This window comes from Vanessa tameamea, chromosome 11 (assembly GCF_037043105.1).
Source record: "Vanessa tameamea isolate UH-Manoa-2023 chromosome 11, ilVanTame1 primary haplotype, whole genome shotgun sequence".
In the NCBI taxonomy this organism is placed as follows: Eukaryota; Metazoa; Arthropoda; class Insecta; order Lepidoptera; family Nymphalidae; genus Vanessa; species Vanessa tameamea.
The window spans coordinates 2,210,238-2,234,911 of NC_087319.1; the positions used below are offsets into that span (position 1 = coordinate 2,210,238).

Sequence of the window (24,674 nt, forward strand, 5' to 3'; positions counted from 1 at the left end):
TTTCGAAATAAATTATCTTATTTTCTTTGAAAGAATAGTATAAATGTCACATTATAAGGAATTAGTAATATTCCTATTTGCCCCTCCAATTAAGCTTAAATCTTTTGCTAGGAGGGGGGACGACATTAGCCCAAGGGGTCAGTATCAAAACTGCGATCGACTCCTTACATCGCTCGGCGGCCCATAAACCATTGCGCTATCGGCGGTTATTAAATATCTGTTACAAAGTCATTTCCATTGAGTTTTGTACAAAAAATCACATCATATTTTAAATGATCAACATTCAAGCGCATAGAAAGGATGTATATTAATTTCAAAGACGCAAACAAATCACTATCTTTTAACGCAAGCTCATGCTCCTCCTATATTATACGCTATCGGGCGCTTAAGCAGCGCTTTCCCAGTTTTGCGTCTCGACCGCAGCGCTGATCAGATAGCACCTTCGCACGAACACCATACACTTATTTATTTACCTTGCTAAGACGATTATTTACGACGCACACCGTGTAATAGCTTGCCGTATCGTGTTTTTCTGCGAAAATTTAACTTGAAGTTGGAATTCGTATGTTTATTTCTCGCACAGACTTTTAGCTCTTTGACGGTTTGAGCGCCTTTGTTTATTCTCTTCACAAGTAATAAGTACTATAATATCCGGTTAAGTCTTTATTAATTATTTTTTCAAAGTTCAGGCGTCTTTCTTAATGAGATAATTTTTTGCTGGTTGGATCGACTTTCGAAAGGTTTCTTGCAATGCTTTTTACTATTTAACTATAATACTAAGTGATTATTATTTTTTTAATTTTAATCTAGTTTACGTTGTGCTGATAATAATCATAAAATGTATGTATGTGTGTACATGTATTGACGAATACAAGCGTTGTAAATAAAACAGACGAAATACGGAGCGAATTTATAACGCTAAAATAAAAAGCGCTAAATGTTTCTACATTGGGGCCCTAGCCTAAAATCCTTATTGTTATTTCATTGAAGGCATGCATCATGTTAACGTTTAGCTATCTCGAAATGCCAACAGCATTTTTTCGTAAGAATATATTCGCTACACGAACCGGATTAGCATAAGAAAGTAATTTAAACAAATTGTCTAAACGATTCTTGCGAGGATCGTAATTTATTTAAATGAAGTGTATCGACACACTTCAGGTTCCGTGCGTACGTAATAACAATGTTTTACTTACATATGAAAAATAATTTACCACATTATAAATACATTTATATTAAACTACTATTTATAGTATAAATTAAAACGTAATAAATACATCGGTTACGTAACACATGCATAATTTATTCAATATTTTTTTTTATTTACATGATTAATAATTCGTGAGTTTATTAATGTTGTAATTATTCATTGTCAATTTAGTTTTACGAATCTTATCTTGTTTTATAATTATTAACATAATGTTTTTAGATAAAATATATTGAAAATAATTAATAAATAACAGACCATAAATAACTAACGGCTTCATTTGGTATTCATTTAAAGTAGATAGGCAGATTGGCAACAACTGCCACACACAGGCACAGACACAGGAACTGTAAGAAATACTGACCATCCCCATATGGCCAATGTACAATCAACATTGGGAACTAAGATGTCATGTGCCAGTGATAGTACTTATACATTACATTACATTAGCAACCAGTAAATTTCCCACTGCTGGGTTAAGGCCTCGTCTCCCTTTGAGGAGAAGGTTTGGAGCATATTCCACCACGCTGCTCCAATGCGGATTGGTGGAATACGCATGTGGCAGAATTTCGTTGAAATTAGACACATGCAGGTTTCCTCACGATGTTTTCCTTCACCGCCGAGCACGAGATGAATTATAAACACAAATTAAGCACATGAAAATTCAGTGGTGCCTGCCTGGGCTTGAACCCGAAATCATCGGTTAAGATGCACGCGTTTTAACCACTGGGCCATCTCGGCTCTGTAGTACTTATACTGGGTCCATAACCAATGCATCGCTCAGATGTGATAGCTATTTGTCCAAGCACAAAGACCTACCAGCAAGTGAAAGCTTACACCAATACCTCACTCATCCAATTCGATGGATATATACATGACAGAATTTCAGCCAACACGCTCCTTTCACCTCTGATTATGAGATGAAAAAACAAATTTAACAAGTGAAAACTCAGTGATGCTTGCTTAGTTTAAACCCGAGATCTTCGGTTAAGAGTTCACTCGGTCATCTCGTTGACCTAAGGTCAAGTTACACGGTGTTAATTATTTTTAGTTACATTGAATCTTATTAAATCGCATTGACTACGTTATACGCGTTATATAAAATACCTTTTCATTTTATCAAAACAATTAATTTTCTATACAAAATAAAATCTTTTTGAAATGTTTTGTCATCTATATTTTATTGTTTATATTTCTTTGGTGCGGGTCACAACGAATGATTCATAATTCAACCAAATTACTTTATGTTGGGGCGATAAAGGCATTAAAGACCATTTCGGTGGTCGCAGATAAGGCTTCGCTGCAAAACGCGTAAAACTGTCCGTAAAGATAAGTCTTTCAATGCCGACGAAATTTTGCAAGTCAATTTCTATTGAGTTTGCCTCAATATAAATTGACGGTTTTTAGATAATGTCCTATTTATTAGATTCGTAACTTTTATCTTTATAAATGCTTCTAACAGATAGGCTGGACTGTTAATTTTTAATGTAGCATTTTATGCAACATATAAAATCTGTGTTTATATTCAGACAAATGTCCAGAATCAATCAAACCAACTTCAACCAAACCGGTGCCAACAACCAATTCAATCAAACCGGTGGGCAATATGGAAGCCCGTCTGGGCAGGTACCACACAGTACAGATATTCTACCGTCTTATATCAATACTTAGCATTGTTGTGTTTCGATTTTAAGGGTGAATGAGTTAATATAATTACAGGTACAAGGGACATAACATCTTAATTTCCAAGGTTTGCGATGCATTGACGAAATAGAATTAAATAATAATTAATATTTCTAACAGCACCAATGTCTATGGGCGATGTTGGCCATCAGACCATTCGATAGGCCGTTAGCCCAACCGCCTACCTATTTTATATAAAAAAACAGTTATTTCAACGTCAAATATCAAGGTTTTTATAGCTGTTGTCTGGTTTATTTATGTGTATGTATATAATAATATATAGTGGTGAGTGTAGTTATATAATATTATATAATATTATAAATACGAAAGTAACCCTGTCTGTATGTCTGCCTGTTTGTTTTTTGCACTTTACAACCAAGCCACTAAACTGAATTTGATGACAATTGATATGAAGCAAGCTTGAACCCAAAGGAAGGTCATAGGCTACTTTTTTATACATAACTAGTGACCCGCCCGGCTTCGCACGGGTTCATTGCTGAAACTAAATATAATATACTACTGAAAGTCTTACAACGTTCACTGCTTTTTTGTCATTAGATAGTACAAACCGTTATCTCCCTGCATTTTAAATCTATAATATCTTCGACAATATTCATTTAAATTACATGCTGTAAAGGGCTAATGCTGTATTGCTTGAAATCGCTTCGAAAATAAGCCATTATTTCTTGTAAAAAGTAAAGCATAAAAAATGGTTGTTGTGGGCTATCTCAAAGAGACAGACGTATACCATCGCGGACTTTTTTGAAAACCTTTTTAAGGTGTACAATACCGTAGTAAATTATTTTGATCTATCTCGTAGGGTTCAGCCAGCGATTGTAATGTAAGCACAAAAATGTGTTTATTTACGACATCACTTCAGAAACCTCTAAAAGTATCAGCGTTTCTCTACTATATTGTGCATGTATTATGCATATATATTTTCTCTTGAATCAAAGATCTATTAAAAAAACCGCATCATAATCCGTTGTGTAATTTTAGAGAGCATACATAGGGACAGACAGCGGTAAGCGAATTTGTTTTATACTATGTAATGATGATGATGCTTGATGACAAACCGCTAAAGCGCCAGCGAAGCCGCGAGCGACAACTGGTATTTCATATTTATCAAGTTTCTAAAGAATAATCATAAGTACAATTTTATATTTTATCTGTCAAAACAATAATATGTTGAAAAAACACTATCACCTTCCTAGAAATGTTTAACACGGTAAAGCTCTGATACAAAGAAAAGCTAATCTATGTAAGAGGATGTTTCCAGATGCCCGTAAGTAATATCAGTTCGAAATTAAGTTTAAGTAGGTACAGACAAAGTATTATATTATTAATGTACATATATTTCATAAATATAGAATATGTTGAATGAAATATACAGCGAAAGTAACTTTGTCTATCTGTTGCTCTTCCACGGCCAAAATACTGAGCCGAATTTGATGAAATTTGGTATGAAGCAAGTTTGACTTAGGCTATTTCTTCATACCCAGTACCTAACCACGAAGACCCTAAAATACGAGCGGAGACGCGTACACCAACTAGTAAAGTATAAATTATGAATACCTTTATTAATATGCCACGTATATTACGTACAAATAATCTTTCATTATTTACCCTCAGCAGATACGATACGAAACTGTAAACATGTACATATATAAATTATTAATAATATTTAACATTAAAACAGCCTCCAACTAAATTAATACATATTAAATTAAAGTAAACATCAAATATTGTATATAATTAAAAATTTTCATTGTTATTTATTAATTATAGATTATTCATCAACCCGCGATAGTAAACTTTGTATGTATGTATTAATAACAAAACATTAAATCGGCTACCGACGGAATAGCTCATAAAAATCTCTTGTTATGCCATTGAACGGGATAACATAAAACTATTTATATGTTCGTAAGAAAAGTGTTTTGTATACATCGTAAGCAATAAATATTAATATCGGACCAAACTTTCGTTTATGATCGCCGATCCTCGTATCGATGAAAGTGTACAACAATTGCATTGGGTTCCAGCGGAAGCTGTTTTTCGTTCAAGGACAAAGTCCAAAGAGTACTTACTTGATCCTTTCTTATCTTGTTTGAAAATAGAATAACAACGTAAATTTACGTAATTATGTTTATATTATTATTAAAACAATATTTGTAATATTTGTTGCCGAGTTGTTTTAGTAGCTAGCTAATACTCTAGATACCGAGTTCGTTCAAATATCTGGTTGGATCAGTAAAAACTTATTGAATTTTACTGTCGATAAATCATAGTGGCTTTAATTTTCAATACGTTAAGTACGTAGGACAGTGCTTTTATTTTCGGGTTGTTACTTAATACTTAGTTGCATACCTCGTTTTTAAATTTAATCGTCGAAGGTATACTTGTATGATAGACCTATAAAACCATAATAATTTAAGCAAATTTTAGTCGTAATACACACAACTACCTTTGAAATAGACAAAAAGTTGAATGATTCATAGTAATAATTTAAAAATATGAAAAGTAATATGTCAGTCATAAATTGTTTGAATTGTATAGCCTGCTTTTACTTTTTTGTTGTTTTGGTTCAACATCCCTTGTATGCAAATTGGTCCAATCTCTCCGTTCACTTACTGTCGAAAACGTCATAAATAAATGTAGAAAATTACACTCCCTTTTTAGAAGCTCTTTCACGTTCTCAGAACAAAGAATACGTACTTTCGCTTTTAAAATAACAATGTTATCTTCAAAATATTCTTTTCATCCGTGTCAATGAACTCAATAGCGTTATTCCCTTTTTTCCTCATTTTATCATACACATGCTTGTGTTAATTGAAGCGATAAGCGCATAATTATATAATTTAAAGAAATAAAGAAGTGGGAAGTTAACTGTGCATCGAGTCGATCTACAAAGCCAACCGACGTAAAAATGTAACGCGCACCGTTTGAACTTGTGGGAACATTTTAAATCGCAACGTATAAATACATTCCGTAACGTTATTTTGTAACATCTATAATGACAATAAACGTTAGCCAAGGCGTAGCGTTCCGTGTAATAAAATCACCTATATTCTAACACCGATAAATTAAGGAATGTTGCCGACGTATAAATTCTATTATTCCAACTAATAGCTGATATTCTTAGCAAGATACAATAAAACAAAGTTGATTAGGAGCAGCGTGATGTTTCGACTACAATACGAAAGTTTTGTATAGACATACCGTCGCTATTAAAGTTTTATTATCGCTGACTGTTGTTTAAATCTACTACGAAGAAATAATATATACGAAACAGACCCCTGTCAAAAAAAATTTAATACGCTGTCTTTTGTTCAATTCATTTGTTTAATTTGCTAAAGTTTCAGAGATATTGTTTGACACAGAAATATGAGCGTGAAGGTAAAATATACCAACAGAATTTAATTAGGAGTTTTGAGAGTAAACATTTAGTTTCATATGAGAGGGTTTTGTTGAATGTGTGGTAGAAGGAACAATCCTCAATTTCCCCAATCTTCCCCTTTAAGCAAATCCACACGAATTCTTAATCCCTACATTCCCCTTTACCAGAGTATCGAAGATATAAAATAGCTGGATATAACAGTGCACAGAACGAAATGCTTGTTACAAAGAATTAGTGCTTTGTTCCTGTCATAACATTCGGTCATTAATTAACGTTATTACAATGGACCAACAAAAAAATAATAGCATATTAATTTAAAGAAGAATGTATAATAAGAACACGAACGTTAACGAGCATCAGAGTCATCAAGCGAGTTGAAATTCTCGAGAATGATCGTGACGAATACGTGACAGACTCGAAATATATAAAAAACATTGAAGGTCATTGACCTTTGTAAATTTTTAGCGTTTTTCGATATATATTTTTCTTTAAATGAAACATTTTTTTAACTCATTATATTCTTTGGAGTGTTTAACTGTTATCGTGATTGGAATAATAGCGTATTTTCTTTGATTACCTCGTTAAATTAAAAAAAAGTTCTGGCTCCTTTTGTGGTTGTTTCAAAACAAAGTTTTCTATTACTTTTTATTATACACCAGAAACTCGTTGAATTAAAACATTGAACGATTCTCTGTTTTACTTTGTAATTCCTTTATTAAGTTAGATACCTATTTATATTTTATGTCCATGGCGAAACTTCTAAGTTTCCACATTATTTCATTTGTAATAACAAGACGGAGAAGTTTATAGGCCGACCCGATGCTTTGCGGTCAATAACGTCCTTAGAAATCGTCTCTGTAAGAAACATTACAACTATGGTGTACACCTCAGTGCACAATAATCTGGCTTAATTATTCAATCAACATACAAACAAGGTTTGCAAAGTATTATTTTTTTGTTAGTAGAGTAGCTAAATACATGCTCAGATGAGTTCTCATAAAGTCCTACTAACGAGTTTACTGTTAATAACTATATCGAAAGCGGTCTGCCAATTTTGACAACGTTCCTTGTGTTGACAACGAACGCCAACTAAAAAGGCCATCTTTATCATCAGTTCGACTTCATAAAATTGTGCTTCCCGAAAGTAAATACAAGAAACACTATAAAAATACTTAATCGCTTCATGTGTGTCTATAAAATTTAATGTTCTTTCGCTTTTTCCAGGATTCTATCATCAGATCCTGACCGGATGACGATGGGACACCCTGAACAACCTTTCAAACGTAAGAAAAAAAATCCAAATCAGGAACATATATATGAAAAATATGAACAAAACAAAAACATAAAAAACATCCGACGAATCGAGAAGCTCCTTTTTTTTAAGCCGGTTAAACATAATTCAGTATTACACAAAGTCAGGTTCTTTTTTTAAAATGTCACAATGATAATTTCCACTGTTCAGAATAATTTGATTCAGTGAGTTCAACTCCAGAAATAGAGGAGAAATAAATTAAAAAAAAAATACAATTAAAAATGATATAAATGTTATTCGACCACCTAAGACATTTTCGAACTAAAAATAAACCGATAAATGTTGTTTTTTACATCTTTAGGCATAAACTATGAATTTTAATTAAAACGCATTTCATATTCAAACCAATTTATGTTCGTATTTGTAAGTAACAAACGAGCTATCAACTAAATCACTCGTAATAGCAGGCTCTAATTTTGTGCAATGATTTATTTGAAACGATTTCAAATAATTATTTTTGAATATCGACACCATTATAACTATTGTTTAAGCTGGCTGAAATATGAGCGGACAGTCGAAGAGTTCACTGATTTATGGATAATGTAGGCGTTCGAATATATACTATAAAGAGGTAGGTTTCATTTGTTTCTTTGGTTCCGTTTTACGTAAAACTAATCGATTTATATAGAAATTTCATAATATTATAGTTTCAAGTCGGATAGTATGATATGTTACATTGCAGTTTTTGAGATAGAGCATAATATGCTGACGTAATTCGAACGTAAATTTTCATTATATTATTGTCTGTTACATTTTGAAATTCGAACTTAAAAATATATAACGAAATATTTAAATTCGCTTTAGGAAATTATTGGTAAATGTTTACACCTCATTGGTTAAAAACAGCAGCAGATAAAATCTATATTTTATTCGTACAAGTCGGAAAGGGCAGCTAGCACTATAAACTCATCGTCTACATGATAATTAAATTTGACCTCAGGCACTACAGGAAACGACTATCGTATTTATTATCACAACGAAATTTACTTGACACGTTAAAATACCAGGTGCTCGGCTTGTATCTGTGGCTGTAAATATGGTTAACGCTGCATAAAAATGTCGAAGGAAAAAGATTATTCAATTATTATTACCGTGTTTAAGATTTAAGCATAGAATGTACCGTACACTGCTAAACGTTTTACTATTTGGTATTACTGAACACGTGAAAGTATGCCCTATATGAATTGTATTTAAGATCAAAATCGTATCACGTATATTGTACCTTCGCACGTGTATACTTTAAAATCAGAGGCATTGATCGTATAAGAGTGTGTTAGGGTTTTTCGCATAAAATACATTTCGTTGTTGTTCCCTCAGGCATTACCTTTATGAAGGGGTGACAATTTGATTACTTCGGTGCGGGTTTATTTTTATATAATGGGCGTTTTGTTGTAAATTCATATAAAGCAAGTCTCCGAGGTTAAAAAGTCTTAAAATTTTATCTTCAGGGAACATGCTTGCTTTGCGAAGTAAAAAAAAAATCAGTAACATTCTATTTATCGAACATCATTTACATCCGGCTAAGGATAAAAATAATAATAATAATAAATATTGGACAACATCACATACATTACTCTGACCCCAATGTAAGTAGCTAAAGCACTTGTGTTATGGAAAATCAGAAGTAACGACGGTACCACAAACACCCAGACCCAAGACTTTTTCTACATCGACTCGGCCGGGAATCGAACCCGAGACCTCGGAGTGGCGTACCCATGAAAACCGGTGTACACACTACTCGACCACTCGTATTGTTGTGTATCTTTTATTAATAATAAAACATCAAATAATATATTTTGTAACAATAATAATTAGAAAATATTTTAAATGTTATTCTTAACATTCGAAAATCTGAATAATCTTGCTTTATTTCTATGTCTAAGTTGTGGCATACTGTGGAATCCTATTTATTTTTTGCAGTCATTATTTTATTACAGATATTATTGTAAAGAAAAATGTCACCATCAAACTGTGATAGGATGGAGTTTTCGTAATTAAAATTTGCTTTAACACACATTTATTGTTTAAATATATACATATATTCCAACATGATGATAAACTCCAAGACTGCAAGATAAAGCAAATCATTTATAGTCTGTTACTGATTAAAAAGTAAATGCACATATGTTAGCTATAATATGCATTTAGAACGACCACACTCGCGGAAGTATTTTAAACTTCGTCCTATAAAAAAATAAACGATGATATTAACGCCATTTTAATGACTGAGCCGAACGATCATTGCTTTAAACTGTCATAAATACGTTCGCGACCTTAATACGTATATAAAAAAAAAAAAAAACTCAAAAGGATTTAATGCTTCTATGATATGTTACCGGAAGCCAGATCATTAGTGAGACATTGTAAATTTTTCAAATTAGTAGCGTATGACAAACTAAAATTAATGAACATTTGCCGACTTTAATTTTTTTGTTTATATTTCGTTGACTTTCTTGTAGTAAATGACAGGATCTCGATGGGGCATGTGGTTTCCAATTTCGTATTATTGATGGATTGCAGATTTAAAATTTAATTTTAGAACTAGGACTGACTTTTTTGCTGTCATTGTACTGTAATTGAGACCACTCTTCGTTCATAGTTAAAATTACAAGTCAAGATAATTATTACCTAATATTCTGTATCGGCTAAATATTTATTAAGCTATTTATGCACGTGTAAATATTTTCAATCAACATACATTATAATATATTTAAAATAAAAAGTAAAAAAAATCATATATGTAATATGTATATCATTTTGAATATAATTAATTCTGTTAAAAAATATTTTTCTTGTTTTTTGGAATTTGTTTTTTTTTTGAATGAATGTTGTAGTGAAAAGTGTATTTAAAAATTTCATTTATATCTATCCGAGGAATGAAATTGCATTTTGCCAATGGAATGATAATTCGTTGAATTTCCATCAAAATGGCAAATATCGAAATATTTCAGTTAATCAAATGATTATAAACTCTTCTTTAAAACAAATGTTTTATCCCTTTTTATATAATTACTAAATTTCATAAATCAGAGGCGTAATATATATATTATAATAATTTATTTAAAAAATGAACCCACGAAGATTATTATTAAACCTTCGTCGTTTTGAGTCAGTTTAAAAAAAAAAAACATCAAATCACTTCAGATGTAAGCAAAAATATTTATTCAAAACAGAAATCCGGACCATGTTATAATATTACACCTATATGTATGTTTAAAATAAGCTTGATTCCATTACAATACCCGAGGGGTTTAGTATTTTGATTAAATTTTCACAACCCCAAGCTTAACCAGCGCAAAGTCATTGTAAATTATGGGCGTATCTTAAATATTTGATGAGCAACCTTTGCTCAACAAGGAAAAAAAAAAGTATAAAAAAGCTGTGATCATTAAGTAGGGGAATTAATTAATTTGTGAAAAATTAATACATTTGGCTTATAAAGATATAAATTTCCTTATAACAAGGCTTACGGCGTTCATAGTAATTTTATTTTTTTAGCGATGATTTTTATTTATTCTGAACAGACTAAGGACGAGAAAATTTTCCATCTCATAGTAATTGGTTTCCTTTGCCATAGCAACCGGTATATGAACATGAATAAACCACTCCTTACATCAATGCAACTAACCATGGAATCTAGAGAAAGATGATATATTCCTTGTGCCTGTAATTAAACTGGTTCACTCAACCTTCAAATCGAAACACGGTATTACAAAGTGCAAATATTTGGTAGAATTATTATATATGTGTGTGTACTACCTACACAGATAGACATGTATATTTAAAAATAGAACTAATAAGTTTGAGAGAACATTATATAGTTGGCATTATCTTATGAACATTTTAAGTTTGTTTGGGATAAATATTGCGTCAAATAAAATGTATTTAACTCATAATATGCACAGTTTTGTTAGTATCATTATATATGTATGTATGTACGTGACAAGGCTACTATATATAAAGTAAATTCCAAAGCCGATATGTTATGTCTGTTTTAGCTTTTCTTTTATCCGTATTACATAAATTGGTTATAATATATTCTATCTTATATTTTTATGTATGTTTTCAAATAGGCTTTCACACGCACTCTTGAATGGTAATGCGAGTTCTACGTGAAGCTACTATCGGAATGTGAATTCCTTTGAGAAGAGCCGACTGAGTTTCTACATAGTATCAGAAGTTGCTCTTTGATATTAATTTCAGTACTATATTGTTGAAATTCCAGTATTTCAAAACCAAAATGAAAATGAAAATACACTCATTCAAGTAGCTTGAGCACTTTTAAAACGTCATTTAAGAATGTTTAATATAGGTTACGTTAAGCAAATGTTTTTTTTTATTATTCGAATAAAAATTCATTCATTATTATTTTGCATATATTCTTGGTTATTGCTAACAAATTAAACTTTTAATTAATGTCAGATGACGTCATTATTTTTATATATCTTAATTATTGATTAATAAAATCAAAATCATAACATACTTTATTCAAATAGGTTATTACAAACACTTTTGAATTGTCATTATATGGCCATTTTTGAAATAAAGCTACGGTTTCCAATGTAGATTCTATCACCTAGAACCGGCAAGAAACAACCTATCTCTTCTAGTCTTCTACTTCAACTTCTATTCCTTATTATAAATCTGTTTGTTATATATCTAAATCTATAAATCTAACTTAGTAAGGATTTATAATTTTATTTCCCTTTATTACTAAATAAAAAACAGATTTGCACTCTAAGTTATAAATATAAAAAAGTTACTGCTTGCAAATGACCCACGTATGAACTAAGGATTATTTTCTCGTGTGGAGACGTGGGGCGACCAAGCACCGCTGAATTTTCATGTGCTTAATTTGTGCTTATAAATACATCTAGTGCTCGGCGGTGAAGGAAAACATCGCGAGGAAACCTGCATGTGACTAATTTCAACGTAATTCTGCCACATGTGTATCCACCAACCCACATTGGAGCAGCATGGTGGAATTTGCTCCATACCTTCTCCTGAAAGGGAGAGGAGGCCTTAGCCCAGCTGTGGGAAATTTTCAGGCTGTTGTATGTATGTGGAGACGTTTTCCATCATTCTGCTTCTATAGGGACTGACTGACTTCCTTGACTGTCGAGCACGAAATTGATGATAAACACAATTTAAGCAAATGAGGATTTGGAGGTTTTGTAAATGTAAACTTTGATAGTAATCCACCTCTTTCTCATATATTATACATACATACATACATACATACATACATCGCTTATAATTCAAACAACTATCTCTGATAGACCTTCCAGAAAGCGATGTATCAAGTTTGATAGTCAATTATTGGTAATCGATCCGTGAAACTGTTGTCTTAACTCTTAAGGTTATTTATATCTTATAACCTCTGGGATAACTTCTAATACCCTGTTCATAAGAGTAAGCTCGAAGCGTACAAACAGCTGTTGTAGTCAAGGAGCTATTGCTTATAGTTAACTGTATTTGTTATTAGATTTAATAAATCTACAATAAAAATAAAATGATTTTGTATTTTTATTTAGTTTTCGAATTCTAATATCCTAATAATTTTATTCTACTGGTATATTTATCAATCATATTGTTTTATTATGATTATTTTTTTTTTTATAATTTTAGAAGTTAAAAATAATCTCATTATAATAAGTATACTTTATTATCTATTCGATATATTCTTTCGTAAAATATTTTAGTCAATTTGTAACACAAGAACTGAAAACTAGTTTGGCCAGAAAATTAGTCCGTGAAACGAAGTAGCTGCTAGTAAGTAGCATTTGCGAATTATATATTTTAAATGTATTGTATATAAATAATAATTAAAAAATATTATAACTAATAATAAAAAAACTATCGTAGATTACACGGAACAATAGCGATCGTCGTATTTGTGATGCATTTACAATGACGGTTTCTCTTCCCAGTTGAATGCCGCCATTATGTGTGCGCTAACCATCAACACGACGCTCCGCTAGATTTTGACAGTGACGAGTAGTTGTCAAATCTAGTTCCGACTTAATTCAACGCATGCGCCGTCATATTTATTCAGTATTTTATTTAATAATATAAATATTTTCGTACAATCAAATCAATATATATTTCTAATTATATTAATCGAAATTGCAGTCGTTATAAACAAACGCATCCAGTATTCCAAATTTGAAATTCGAAAACACGAATCGTATACTAGTTTATTTTTAACGATTAAATAAATAACAATCAAAGTAATACTGTAAAATGCGAAGTACTGTTTTGGTTTCCGTATAACGTTTGATAAGTAATTACACAGCTTACATTTTACATCAGCTTTAAGCTACGTTTTTATGAACATTTTTATTTTATTAACGTCGTATAATGATGAACAGTTGAGGGATTTATTGTTAGAGAGATATTAAAAACGACATTTGAGTGTAATGATGTTAGGTTAGAAGTTATCCAACCATAATGACGGTGTCTCCAATGAGCTATTTACTGCCGGAATCTCTCATATTCGAGATCGTTCGGATACCTCGAGGTTAAAGCTGAAAATGTCACTAAAAAGTGCAAAAGTGGAAGCCATTGACGTTAATCGTTCTATAATCCTGAGTTACTTTGTGCTCGAAGAATTTTGGTCAAATTTAGAAGATGGCTAAGAGTTTAGTACGTCTGACGGTTTTAAATCCATACCAGAAATGTTTATTCAAATGAGTTCTAAAGTTCGTTTTTGATCCATTTAAAAAAAAAAATGATCAAAGTATATCCTTATGATTATTGAATAGAGTTAGCATTCTTAATAAAATCGAAGATACGGGCGGATAAAGGTGATATGTGACATTTTGTAAAAATTTAATTTTATGTCATAACACCTTCATTTATGAGATAAAATTATATTTTTACAAAATGTTACATATTGTCTTTTACCACTAGTATCTCATATAGAAGATTTATAGAAACATAATTCAGTAGTACGTGAAGGGACAACTAGGACTATTCGTATTCAATGAGATAAAGTAGACAAATAGATGCGTTTCAATGATTCTCTATTACGACTAAATATTTTTCGAGAGCAACGTTGCATGTGATTAAGGGATGGGACATTATCTGCGTCGCTTTTGTCCTCAGTTGTCCTTGTTATGCGGTCTGTGGTTGGAATTCCTTCATTCGTATATTACATATTGATTCTTATCACTCGAACATAAGGTTGAATTTCGTTCAACGCATTGCAATTGTTGTATTGAATTACGCAAACCCAATACCGTTGCCTAGAAAGCTGATCTCTTTCGGTGACATATCCAGAGGAGTAAAGGATTATCGAATGACAATGTGATTTTTTTTATATATCATGTTATTCACTGAGATCGACGACTTTAAGATAGGATGCTATTAAATTGCTCATGGGTCTTTTGTCGTGACATATGGTATTTTCCGGCAGATGGCTCTTTTGTAAAAATCGCCGACTTAAGTAAACTAATGAATTCTTATTTACATTTAAGTTAAAGAGATTAACATTTCCACTGTTTGCTCCCGTTTGTATTTTTATATTTTGGGCGTACGTTTCGTGTATGTGCGGTATCATTATCGTTATAATTGTGTAACGTTATTGTTATTGGCCTTCGTTACATTTTAGAATTGAATAGATCAGTTGCGTTGTAAGATGCTATTATGTAAAAAAGGAGATGTCCCAGTGGTTAGCTATGCATCGTAATCAATGATTGCGCGTTCAAACCCAAGACAAGACCCATTGAATCATTATATGCTTATTTTTTGTTTAAAATTCATAATTGAAGATTAAATAAAAAACCTCAGTTAGGAAACCTGCATGTGCCCAATTTCACTGAAGTTCTGCCGTATTTGTATACACCAAACCGCATTGAAGATTGCACCGCTTTGCCTCAAAGGCAAAGGAGGCTTTAGCCCAGCAGTGGGGCATTTACAGGCTGTGAATTAGTAGTACATATTTTGTATAAATAAAAAGACCTAAGAAATTATTTTTATGTTTGGAGATTTAACTTTCCAAGCGATTAATAAAACGTATTTTTAATATGTTTATATTTAAAAATCAGTGTCAAATAATTATAATTCGAAACTAAATGTATCTATTTGTATTGCTAATTAATAACATGCGAGCAACTTTTGTTTAATTACCATAATTTATGTGATTGAGTCGTTGTCACGGATTAATGTTAAATTTATATAATGTGCTAAAATAAATGTATTAATTAAGGTTTATCTTATAAGAGTAATTATCATATTATTTAAACGAAGAAAGGATAGCAGAAATTATTACATCTATGATTTTATTTGCGTTGACACATTACTTCATGAGCTCTGTCTCATATCGCGCTACCGCAGTCAAAGCTGAAGCGAACAAACGATGTAGATATTCGTCTCTTATTCCAAATTATGTCTATGTTCCGGTTGCACTTTTGAGTGCAAAAACCAAACAAATATTATAAACATATCACGTCCTTTTATTGATTGCACTGGTGATAGCAGAATGGTAAATTTTTCGCCCCGAGTTTGTCCGAATTAGAGAAGATGAATCGTCGATAATGAAACTTGGTGTAATTATGATTTAATATTATAGATACCTGCTCTGTTTATCTTAAAATAAAAATATTATTTATTGAAGTAGGCTTTCGTAAGCACTATTGAATTCTCACGTTACAATATTTAATTTAAACCTTATGGTATCTTTTGAAATAATTTTAATAATGACTGCTTATTTTACTGGTTAGCGTAGATCTCGGGGTTCTGGTTTCTAACCTAGATAAGGCTAATGAGAACACATTACGTAGCATTTTCTGTCACTAAATTTAGTAAATATCTTTATTTAGTATAAAATGTTCAACTTGCATGTTGATTGAAATACTACCTAGATGAGTTTCGGAGCATTGCTTTGTTTTTTATGTTTAGACATATGGAACTGTATAGTTCTTGTTATATATTGTATATCGTTTTTGTACATTATTATATGCTTAATGTTCAATATGTAAAGAAGAGCAGTATCGGTATCATATATTTAGTACCGTAGATATTATATTAACACGAACGAAAGGTCAGGTCTGCTTAAAATAGTTCTGAAATTAGCAATTTATTTTAATATGTTTGAAGGTTTCAGTAATGCTAAATAAAATAATAGAATCTATAAAAACAAAATAACATAATGGCAGAATGGCTCCTATTGAAACGGACGATTTTAAACAATTTTAATCGACCACAAACGTGTCTAATCTCTACGGTATATCTCGTTTTATTCATGTGAGAGGCACAGATATATAGCTATCTGATAAAATCACACGACAGATCGTCCCATTCTCGATTTGGGCTCATAAAAACAAGTTTGCCCATTATTTCTACACTGAACCGTCGACTGTCGTTTTGATAAGGGTGTGGACGTCAAAAGTAACCGATGTTGATTTCGTTTTGATTCGTTCAAACTGAGATAATGCCCCATTCATTGCTTGAAGTAGGTTGCTGTGGTCAGATATTAAGAACTATATGACGTAGGCTCAAGACTTGTATGAGTCACTTTTGTAACAGTATTAACAAGTACATAATTAGGAACGGCTTTGACGATTTTTGATATTTCTTTGTTTTTATGAATTGACACGGAAATTAAATACTTGGTATTAATATTCACACGCATTGGAGTAACGCAAATAGTTAATTATTTAGTGCATTTAAAAAAGTATTTATATATTTAAGACTTAACCAAACAATTGTTAAAAAAATATAATAATTGTTTGCTTATTAAGAATAAATAGTTATATGTATATCGAGTAGGTTAAATTACAAAAGTAATATTATTGTATTATAAAAGAAGGATTGATTTATTTTTATTAAGAGCAGAGATTAAGTCGAAATTAGTTTTAAGAAATAGTACTACCAACTATCGTGGAGGCGATCCTACGTAAGTTGTTTAGAGTAACTAAATTTGTCACCGTAATAGCCACTTTCCTGTATCGACTTAACTTGCAGTCTTTAGTTTGCTCAGCAAAGTTTTGTGGTGAATGTTAGTCAAAAGTGAACTAGTTGTTTCGCTATTAATCGTACAAATAATTATTTTATTTAAAACATTATTCTTAATGCTTTTTAGGGTTATATTTGACTGCATATTTCTTGTTTTAAATTAAAAACATTTTGTTTAAATAAACGCTAATTATTCTTATGTAGTGAATAATTATAGTACATGTGTGTATATGTGTGTGTAAATTAAAAAAAAAAGTAAAACGACGATGAAATAAATAAAACAAAAGCAAATAAAAATTTGAAATGTGTATATTTCACTTGTTGTTCGATAATTTCTTTTGTATTTACAAATATATACAAAAACAAAAATTATATCTATTTACATAATCTTATAATTATAGTTTTTTTTATTTAACGGACTATAATGTAAATGCAATATATTTTGTACATTATGCTTATAAGTTTATAACTTTGGCATTATATAATTTAAGCAATCTATATAATATTTATGTTCTAGTATGTAATTAGGTTGTCAACAACCAACCAATTCCAATAGTCCTATCCTATATATAAATTACTATCGCAGAAATTAGGAATTGAATCCATAAATTAATTTAAAACTAGTTTCAAAATGTACAGATAAATGCAAATTTATTGCCAGAACCTATATATTACATAATAAATACAAATATGGAACAACTTAATACAATTATCACTTTATTGGACTAAATACGTTTAAGCGTCGCAGATTGTAATTTACCTGCGTTGAAGCATACGCTACGCCCAAAGTTGAGCGTGCGGTGGCATGCGGTGGGGATGTGGGTCGCGAACGTGCACGCCAGCCGGCACAGCTAGCCTGTCGGCGAGACCGTCGGCCAGCAAGGGCGGCAGCTTGCCGGGTGGTGGCGGAGGGGGCGGCGCCGGCGCCCGACCGGCCCCCACCGGTGACACTGACGCGTAAATATTCACCGTCGATCGGTGATATTGACACTTCCTCAAGTCCGGCATTGCAAACCTTAATTTTTGCCAAAACTGTCTATCACCCCACTCAATACACGTATTCGCTTTTAAACACAACCTCAACTCGGGATCGATGTCTCTGTTTGGAAGTTCACCTAACAGTATTATTATCAGTCTTCTTCGTCTCTCTTTTAATACTTCGTGTAGTGCAGTTTTAAATTCAAATCGACACCATTCGTTATTTATAAAATTCTTAGAAAGAACTATAATAGTTCTCTTCGACGATTCAACGGCCTCTATAATCGTGTCCGCTACGTAGGCAGAGGCGTTAAAATCTCGGTAATGTAGGCAAAGCCGGAAACTCGGGTCTTGTGATTCCAGACCGGGCGCTAACATCTGAGCGACGAAGGCTTCGTCTTTCACACTGTAACTAATGTAGGCGTCAAATAGTCTATCTTTGTCGGCTTCATCGTCGAAAGCTGTATTTTTATAGCACATTCTGAATCCGCAGTGATAGTATACCCATACTCTTAATTCTCGTCTCCAACAAAATATTCCACAAATCAGGGCAGAACTTATTATAAATACAAAAAGTGATATCAGTAATAATGGGAGATAATCATTTATAACTTGATTCTCAATAATTGACGAACTTCCACCAACATGGGTCGTGCAAATTGTGGAATTAAAGTCGGCCATATGAGGACCGATTGCGTTTGTAACATTGTCAAAAATACACGTTATTTTATCTGAGTCTTCCACCTTGCCTAGATTATTTTTAAACCAGCTTCGGAATTTTAGCATGTATTGACAATCACAGGTCCACGGATTGCGAGAGAGACTTATCTCTACTAAATATGGATTCATCGTGAATTGCCACACGGCAAAAGTATAAATGTTATTCCCTTCCAAGCGCAATACCTCTAAATGCCTCAACTCCATAAATGTTCGATTGTCGATATAATGTATTTTATTGTCTTGTAGATGTAACTCACGCAAATTTTCCAGAGGGGATAATTCAAAGCCTAATAACTCTTTTATATTGTTCTTTTCCAAATGTAACACAGTTAAACGTTTTAGTCCACTAAATGTATTGTTGTACAGAGCATCGATATTCGAATTGTTCGCGTATAAAATTTTTAAATTTTTACGTCCTATAAAAGCATGACTCGTCAATCCACCAAAATTGTTACCGTCTAAATATAGTTCAGTAGCGTCCATAGGTATAGTGTTAGGTATTTCCGCGTAACCAGCGGCGGAACAGTCCACAATATTCGCCGACCACGGTTGGTCGTGATAACACGTACAGTTCGACGGACAGGTCATTTCACAATCACACGCGTCAAAATCACAACAATGGCACAATGTAAAACAGTGTGTTTTATACGTACACAAAAACTGGGATGATTCCGCTTCAATGAGCGGAATGTAAGTTCTTTCACGATTATATAATAACTTGCAATAAATGCTTTCCAGGTCCATTACACGTGGGTGTTGTCTTAGATGATCGAGTTTATTAATACGTTGTAGCCACTCCATTGTACAGTCGCATTGAAAAGGGTTTCCACCGATATAAAATTCGGGCAGAGGCCTACCCGGATCAACCGGAGTCAAACGAAGAGCGTTGAGATCCATGCTAGTTATCTGATTTGCATACAAATCGACTCGCGTTAAATTGGTTTTTCCCACAAAAGTTTGGGCTTCAACTTGCGTAATTTGATTATCATTTAAAAAGAGAAGCTCGATACTGCTAGGAATAGAAAATGTGGTTATTTTTGTCATTTTATTGAAGCTTGCATCTAACGTCTGCAGACGTAGTTCTTTATCTAAGCGATAGTTATTGCTTAATTCTTTGATGTTGTTGCTATGGACGTCTAACCACTGGAGAGCCGTAGGAATTACAGCGTAATCAAACCATTGTATTTGGTTATCTGACACGTTTAGCCACAACAAAGAAGGTATATTTACAAAGAGGCCTTGAATATCTGTAAGCTGGTTGGCATCTAGTCTAACTGCTTGTAAGTTAGATAAAGTTTCAAAAGCGTTTATGTTAATATGTTTGAGTTTATTTCTGGCAAGATTTAAAATCTGTAGAGAAGGTAAGTCGGAAAATACATCTTTGCTTATATTTTCAATTTTATTACCAATAAGACGTAATCCATATACATTATGTAAGCCTACAAAGCCGGGCTCCTCCAATGAAGTTATATGATTTTCACCAAGATCAAGTGTTCTTAGTAAGCGCATATTTCGTAGCGCTATAGGCACTTTCTTTAAGCGATTTCCATTTAAATTCAAATCCTGTAAGGAGGAAGTATTCCGAAATGCCTCAGGGTGAAGTTCTTCAAGATGATTGTTATCTATAGACAACAGAGATAGCACGTATAGGCCGTTTAAGGCATAGGCATCGATGTGAGATATTTTATTATATGACAGTATAAGTGTATGCAAATTATTCATTGGTGCAAATGTGTCAGCGGCGATTGATTCCAACATATTGTGTTGCACGTTTAATATTTGAAGTGTATAGAGATCTTTAAATATTCTAGGATCGAGTTTCGTCAATCTATTGTTTGATAAATTTAAAAGTACCATTCTTATAAGACCAGTAAATGTATTCTCATTGATCCAAGTACTCGTTAAATGATTGTTAGATAAGTCTAAAGCTAACAATTGGTCTAAGTTAGCGAAAAGACTCGGTGAAAGAACACTGATTGAATTATTCTGTAAATATATTTCTTTAATCACTGGTCGACTATCTCTAAATAAATCTTGCGGAAGTGCAACAATTTTATTATTCGAAAGGTCGATAATTTGCAATTGTTTCAAACCTGATAATGCTTTATCAGCAACCATAGATATCTCATTATCGTGAATATGAAGTTCTTTAAGCCGTCTCAAAGCCATAAAACCATTTTCGGGCATTAAAACAAAATGATTGCTCGATGCATCTAAAACTTCAATGTCCAAGGAACATGACGAATGTGGCAATGAAGATGACGAAGGTGACGGTCCCTCATGTTCACTAATGAGTGCTTGATGCATTGCTCTCTCTCTGAATCCCAAATCACTCACATCCTGAAGTCTATTAGATGATACGTTTAGATACACTAAATTTGTTAAGGGGCAAAACAAGTTTTCAGGAAACGACCAAATGTTGTTGAAACTCAAGTCTAACTTTTCCAACTGACGAACAGCCGTAAAGCTTTCTGATGCGATCTCTAAACTCATAGCGGCCCATTCGGTGTTTTTAGTTCTTATCGTTAAATTTCGGAGGTCTCTCAGTCCGGAGAGTACGCCAGGCGGCCATCTTCCAATTTTACAGTTATCCAAAACAAGTTCACGTAGTTTGACCAAATGCGCGAAACTACGGTCATCTAATGAACTTTTATACATCATTTCTTCATTACACTCTATTCGCAAGGAAGTTGTATGTTCAGATGGTATGACACTAAAGTTTGTTGTATCAAATTCACTGTTTATTGTACGTAGCTTACACGTGAGTGAAACCTCATGAGCATCGTTTGGTCCTCGTAGCCACCACTGACAATCATCGGGAGCTTCATATTTTAATGGTAATGAACTCTGATCGGCCACATTAAGTCCAATTAAAATCCAAAATATTATCTGACCGAAAATTGTATTTCTTGAGGAAGATTGCTGAAGAGCCATTTTTGAGGAAAATAACTATCAAGGAAGAAGAAAAACAAAGCGCGTATGGCTCAGTGTCATGTTTTTTCCGTCGGCATGCGTATGATGCGACCCCTCGCCGGATGTAAAGAATCCATCAATTTATAAATCAATTTCGATGTTAATTCAGCGAACAGTCCTTCTTAATAATATAATGCACATGGTTATAGTTTTTCATTCACAAATTATAGTTTTGATAACATAAACAAAAAATCACACTGTCCACTATATAACAAAGTTCGTTGATAAATTCATACTTAAATTTAATTAGTACGACGAAATTGTATTATATAAACGTAAGGAGTAAATTTAGTCCTTTTAATCCGATAACTTATAATCGAAACGCGTATTTATAATCGTATTTCACTGAAACGTTCGTGCGAGTGAAGCATCGAGCGACGCGACCGTGCCTCGACGCTGCGTAGAGTCAACTAAATGTGAGTAGAGGCATTGCAGTCGCGTAGAATATACGTTCAGCGGAAGGGTGCGGGGTGCGGGCTGTGATGAGCCGAGCGGTGGCGAATGCTCACGACGACTTATTACAATAAATTATTTTTTACAGAGCTTTAAGAGATCGGCTGTGCGTATCTCGACCGCGGTCTTTGAATGAACGTAGGTATCAGCTGCTTAGGGAAATAAGTCATATTTTTGTTTATTTCAGAATAAGTCTGTCTTAGTGGTGATAATTATTTTGATATTTATAGTTTTTGTATTATACTAAAATAATTATATTTTACAGCCCTCAGTGGATTTACTTGGAGGTAGAGCTTTATGCATAACCTTCTGGAGTTTTATACTTATAACATATTCTACCGCCAAACAGCAATAATAGGGTATTGATTTGATTGGTGAGTAAGGAAGTATAAATACAGCACAAGAGACATAACATCATAGTTTACAAGGTTGGTGCCGCATTAGTGATGGAAGGGATGGTTAATATATTTTACAGTGCCATGTCTATGGGCGGTGGCGTCCACTTACCATCACTTACCATAAATTAAAATTTTCATAAATATACAAACACAGTCAACGATTTCACAATTATTTTTAATTTATATTTTTATTAAAGTAAAAACCAAAAAATGAAACTAGCTTATCTGGCGGTCCTTTTTACTAAAATATACCAAAGCTTAAGTAAGAAAAAAATTAAACCGCTTAGATTTGAAAGAAAAATTTTAACGAGATAAAAAAATAATATTGTTAAGACCTTTTTTACTTCCATTAACTTTTATAAATAAAAAAACGAATTTAACACCAGGTGAATAAATCCGTGAAAGTAACAAAAGGTATCCTTTAAGAAGAATCAGATTCAAAACCAACCCTTCTACACTTCGAATGGCAAAAATTAAAAAGCAACTATGGTATAAAAGTATTAAGAGCTTAAGGTAACAAAAGAGTTCTGTTCACGCTCCGTGGACCACACTGGCTGTTAGACGACGGAAGATATCATTTTAATCCTTTTAGTTAAGTTGACTATAAAAAGATAGACGTCTCAACGGCATCGCTGTTATTCTTTTACTCAACTGACGTTTATGCTTCAGGAGTTTAAGATTATTAACTTTTAAATGAAATTAAATTACAAAGAGAGTCGAAACTTCAAAAATCCTTAGTTTTTGGAATCGAAAACAAATTTTTGAATACAAAAATGCAATTAGGCATAACAGCTTAAGAATAGGTTACGTCTTAGACGATCGTCGCGGGAGAATATTCAACTGCGCAGGACTATAAGTGACAAAAGTGTACTCTATGTTTGTTCATTCTTATGATTTCATGGAATTAGAAATTTGGACATGATCGGGAAGAGTTCCAAAGCAGATCCAGCTAATTTACGTCCTTTTTAAAGCATATAAATGTATGTTAAGTTGAAACATTGTCTACTTCGAGCACTCTGGGGTTGAAACTCCGTGTCTTATGCTTATAAGCTAGCGGTTAGATCAATGAGTTAGTTAAATAGACGGTGAGTTGGACAAAACGTCGAGTCATACCTTGTGACAAAAGAGCAATTGATTCTGACCAACGCAATAAACTTATAGCCAAGACTTTTTGACAAAAACTGTAAGTCTGGATAATAAATAAAAACGAAAAATGGCATTAATTGATATATTATTATTTTTGTTTAATTTCCATTGATATATAGCTTTCCAAATGATATTTAATATATTATAAACATTCTGAGAAGTATAGTTCCTTTGACGTGATTTATATAATAATATAAATTGCAAATATTTCTTTGTCGATATCTTATTGGAATATGATAATTAGTTCCAACTAGCATAAATATAATAACTTACAAATCGCTATACTTTGTTAATATCTATGTGGTTTAATTAATTATATGTTAAAAAAGGGATATTGATAATTAATAATAATAAATATCAAAATCTATTAATATTTACGAATGAGGTACAAAGCTATTTATTACAGAACAGTACTAATGATTTATGTAAAAAAAACACATTATGTAA

At 32.5% G+C, this 24,674-nt stretch overlaps 1 protein-coding gene across 1 annotated transcript in view; it reads right to left on the reverse strand.

The window, feature by feature from the left end:
• Nucleotides 1-22,651, reverse strand: part of LOC113400867 (toll-like receptor 6) — a 130,200-nt gene extending 107,549 nt beyond the window's left edge. The window contains exon 1 of the mRNA XM_026640540.2: nucleotides 18,320-22,651. Coding sequence (XP_026496325.1) covers nucleotides 18,337-22,191 — 3,855 coding nt within the window. The 5' untranslated portion in view covers nucleotides 22,192-22,651 and the 3' untranslated portion in view covers nucleotides 18,320-18,336. The remainder of the gene's footprint in view (nucleotides 1-18,319) is intronic.
• Nucleotides 22,652-24,674: the final 2,023 nt, after the last annotated feature.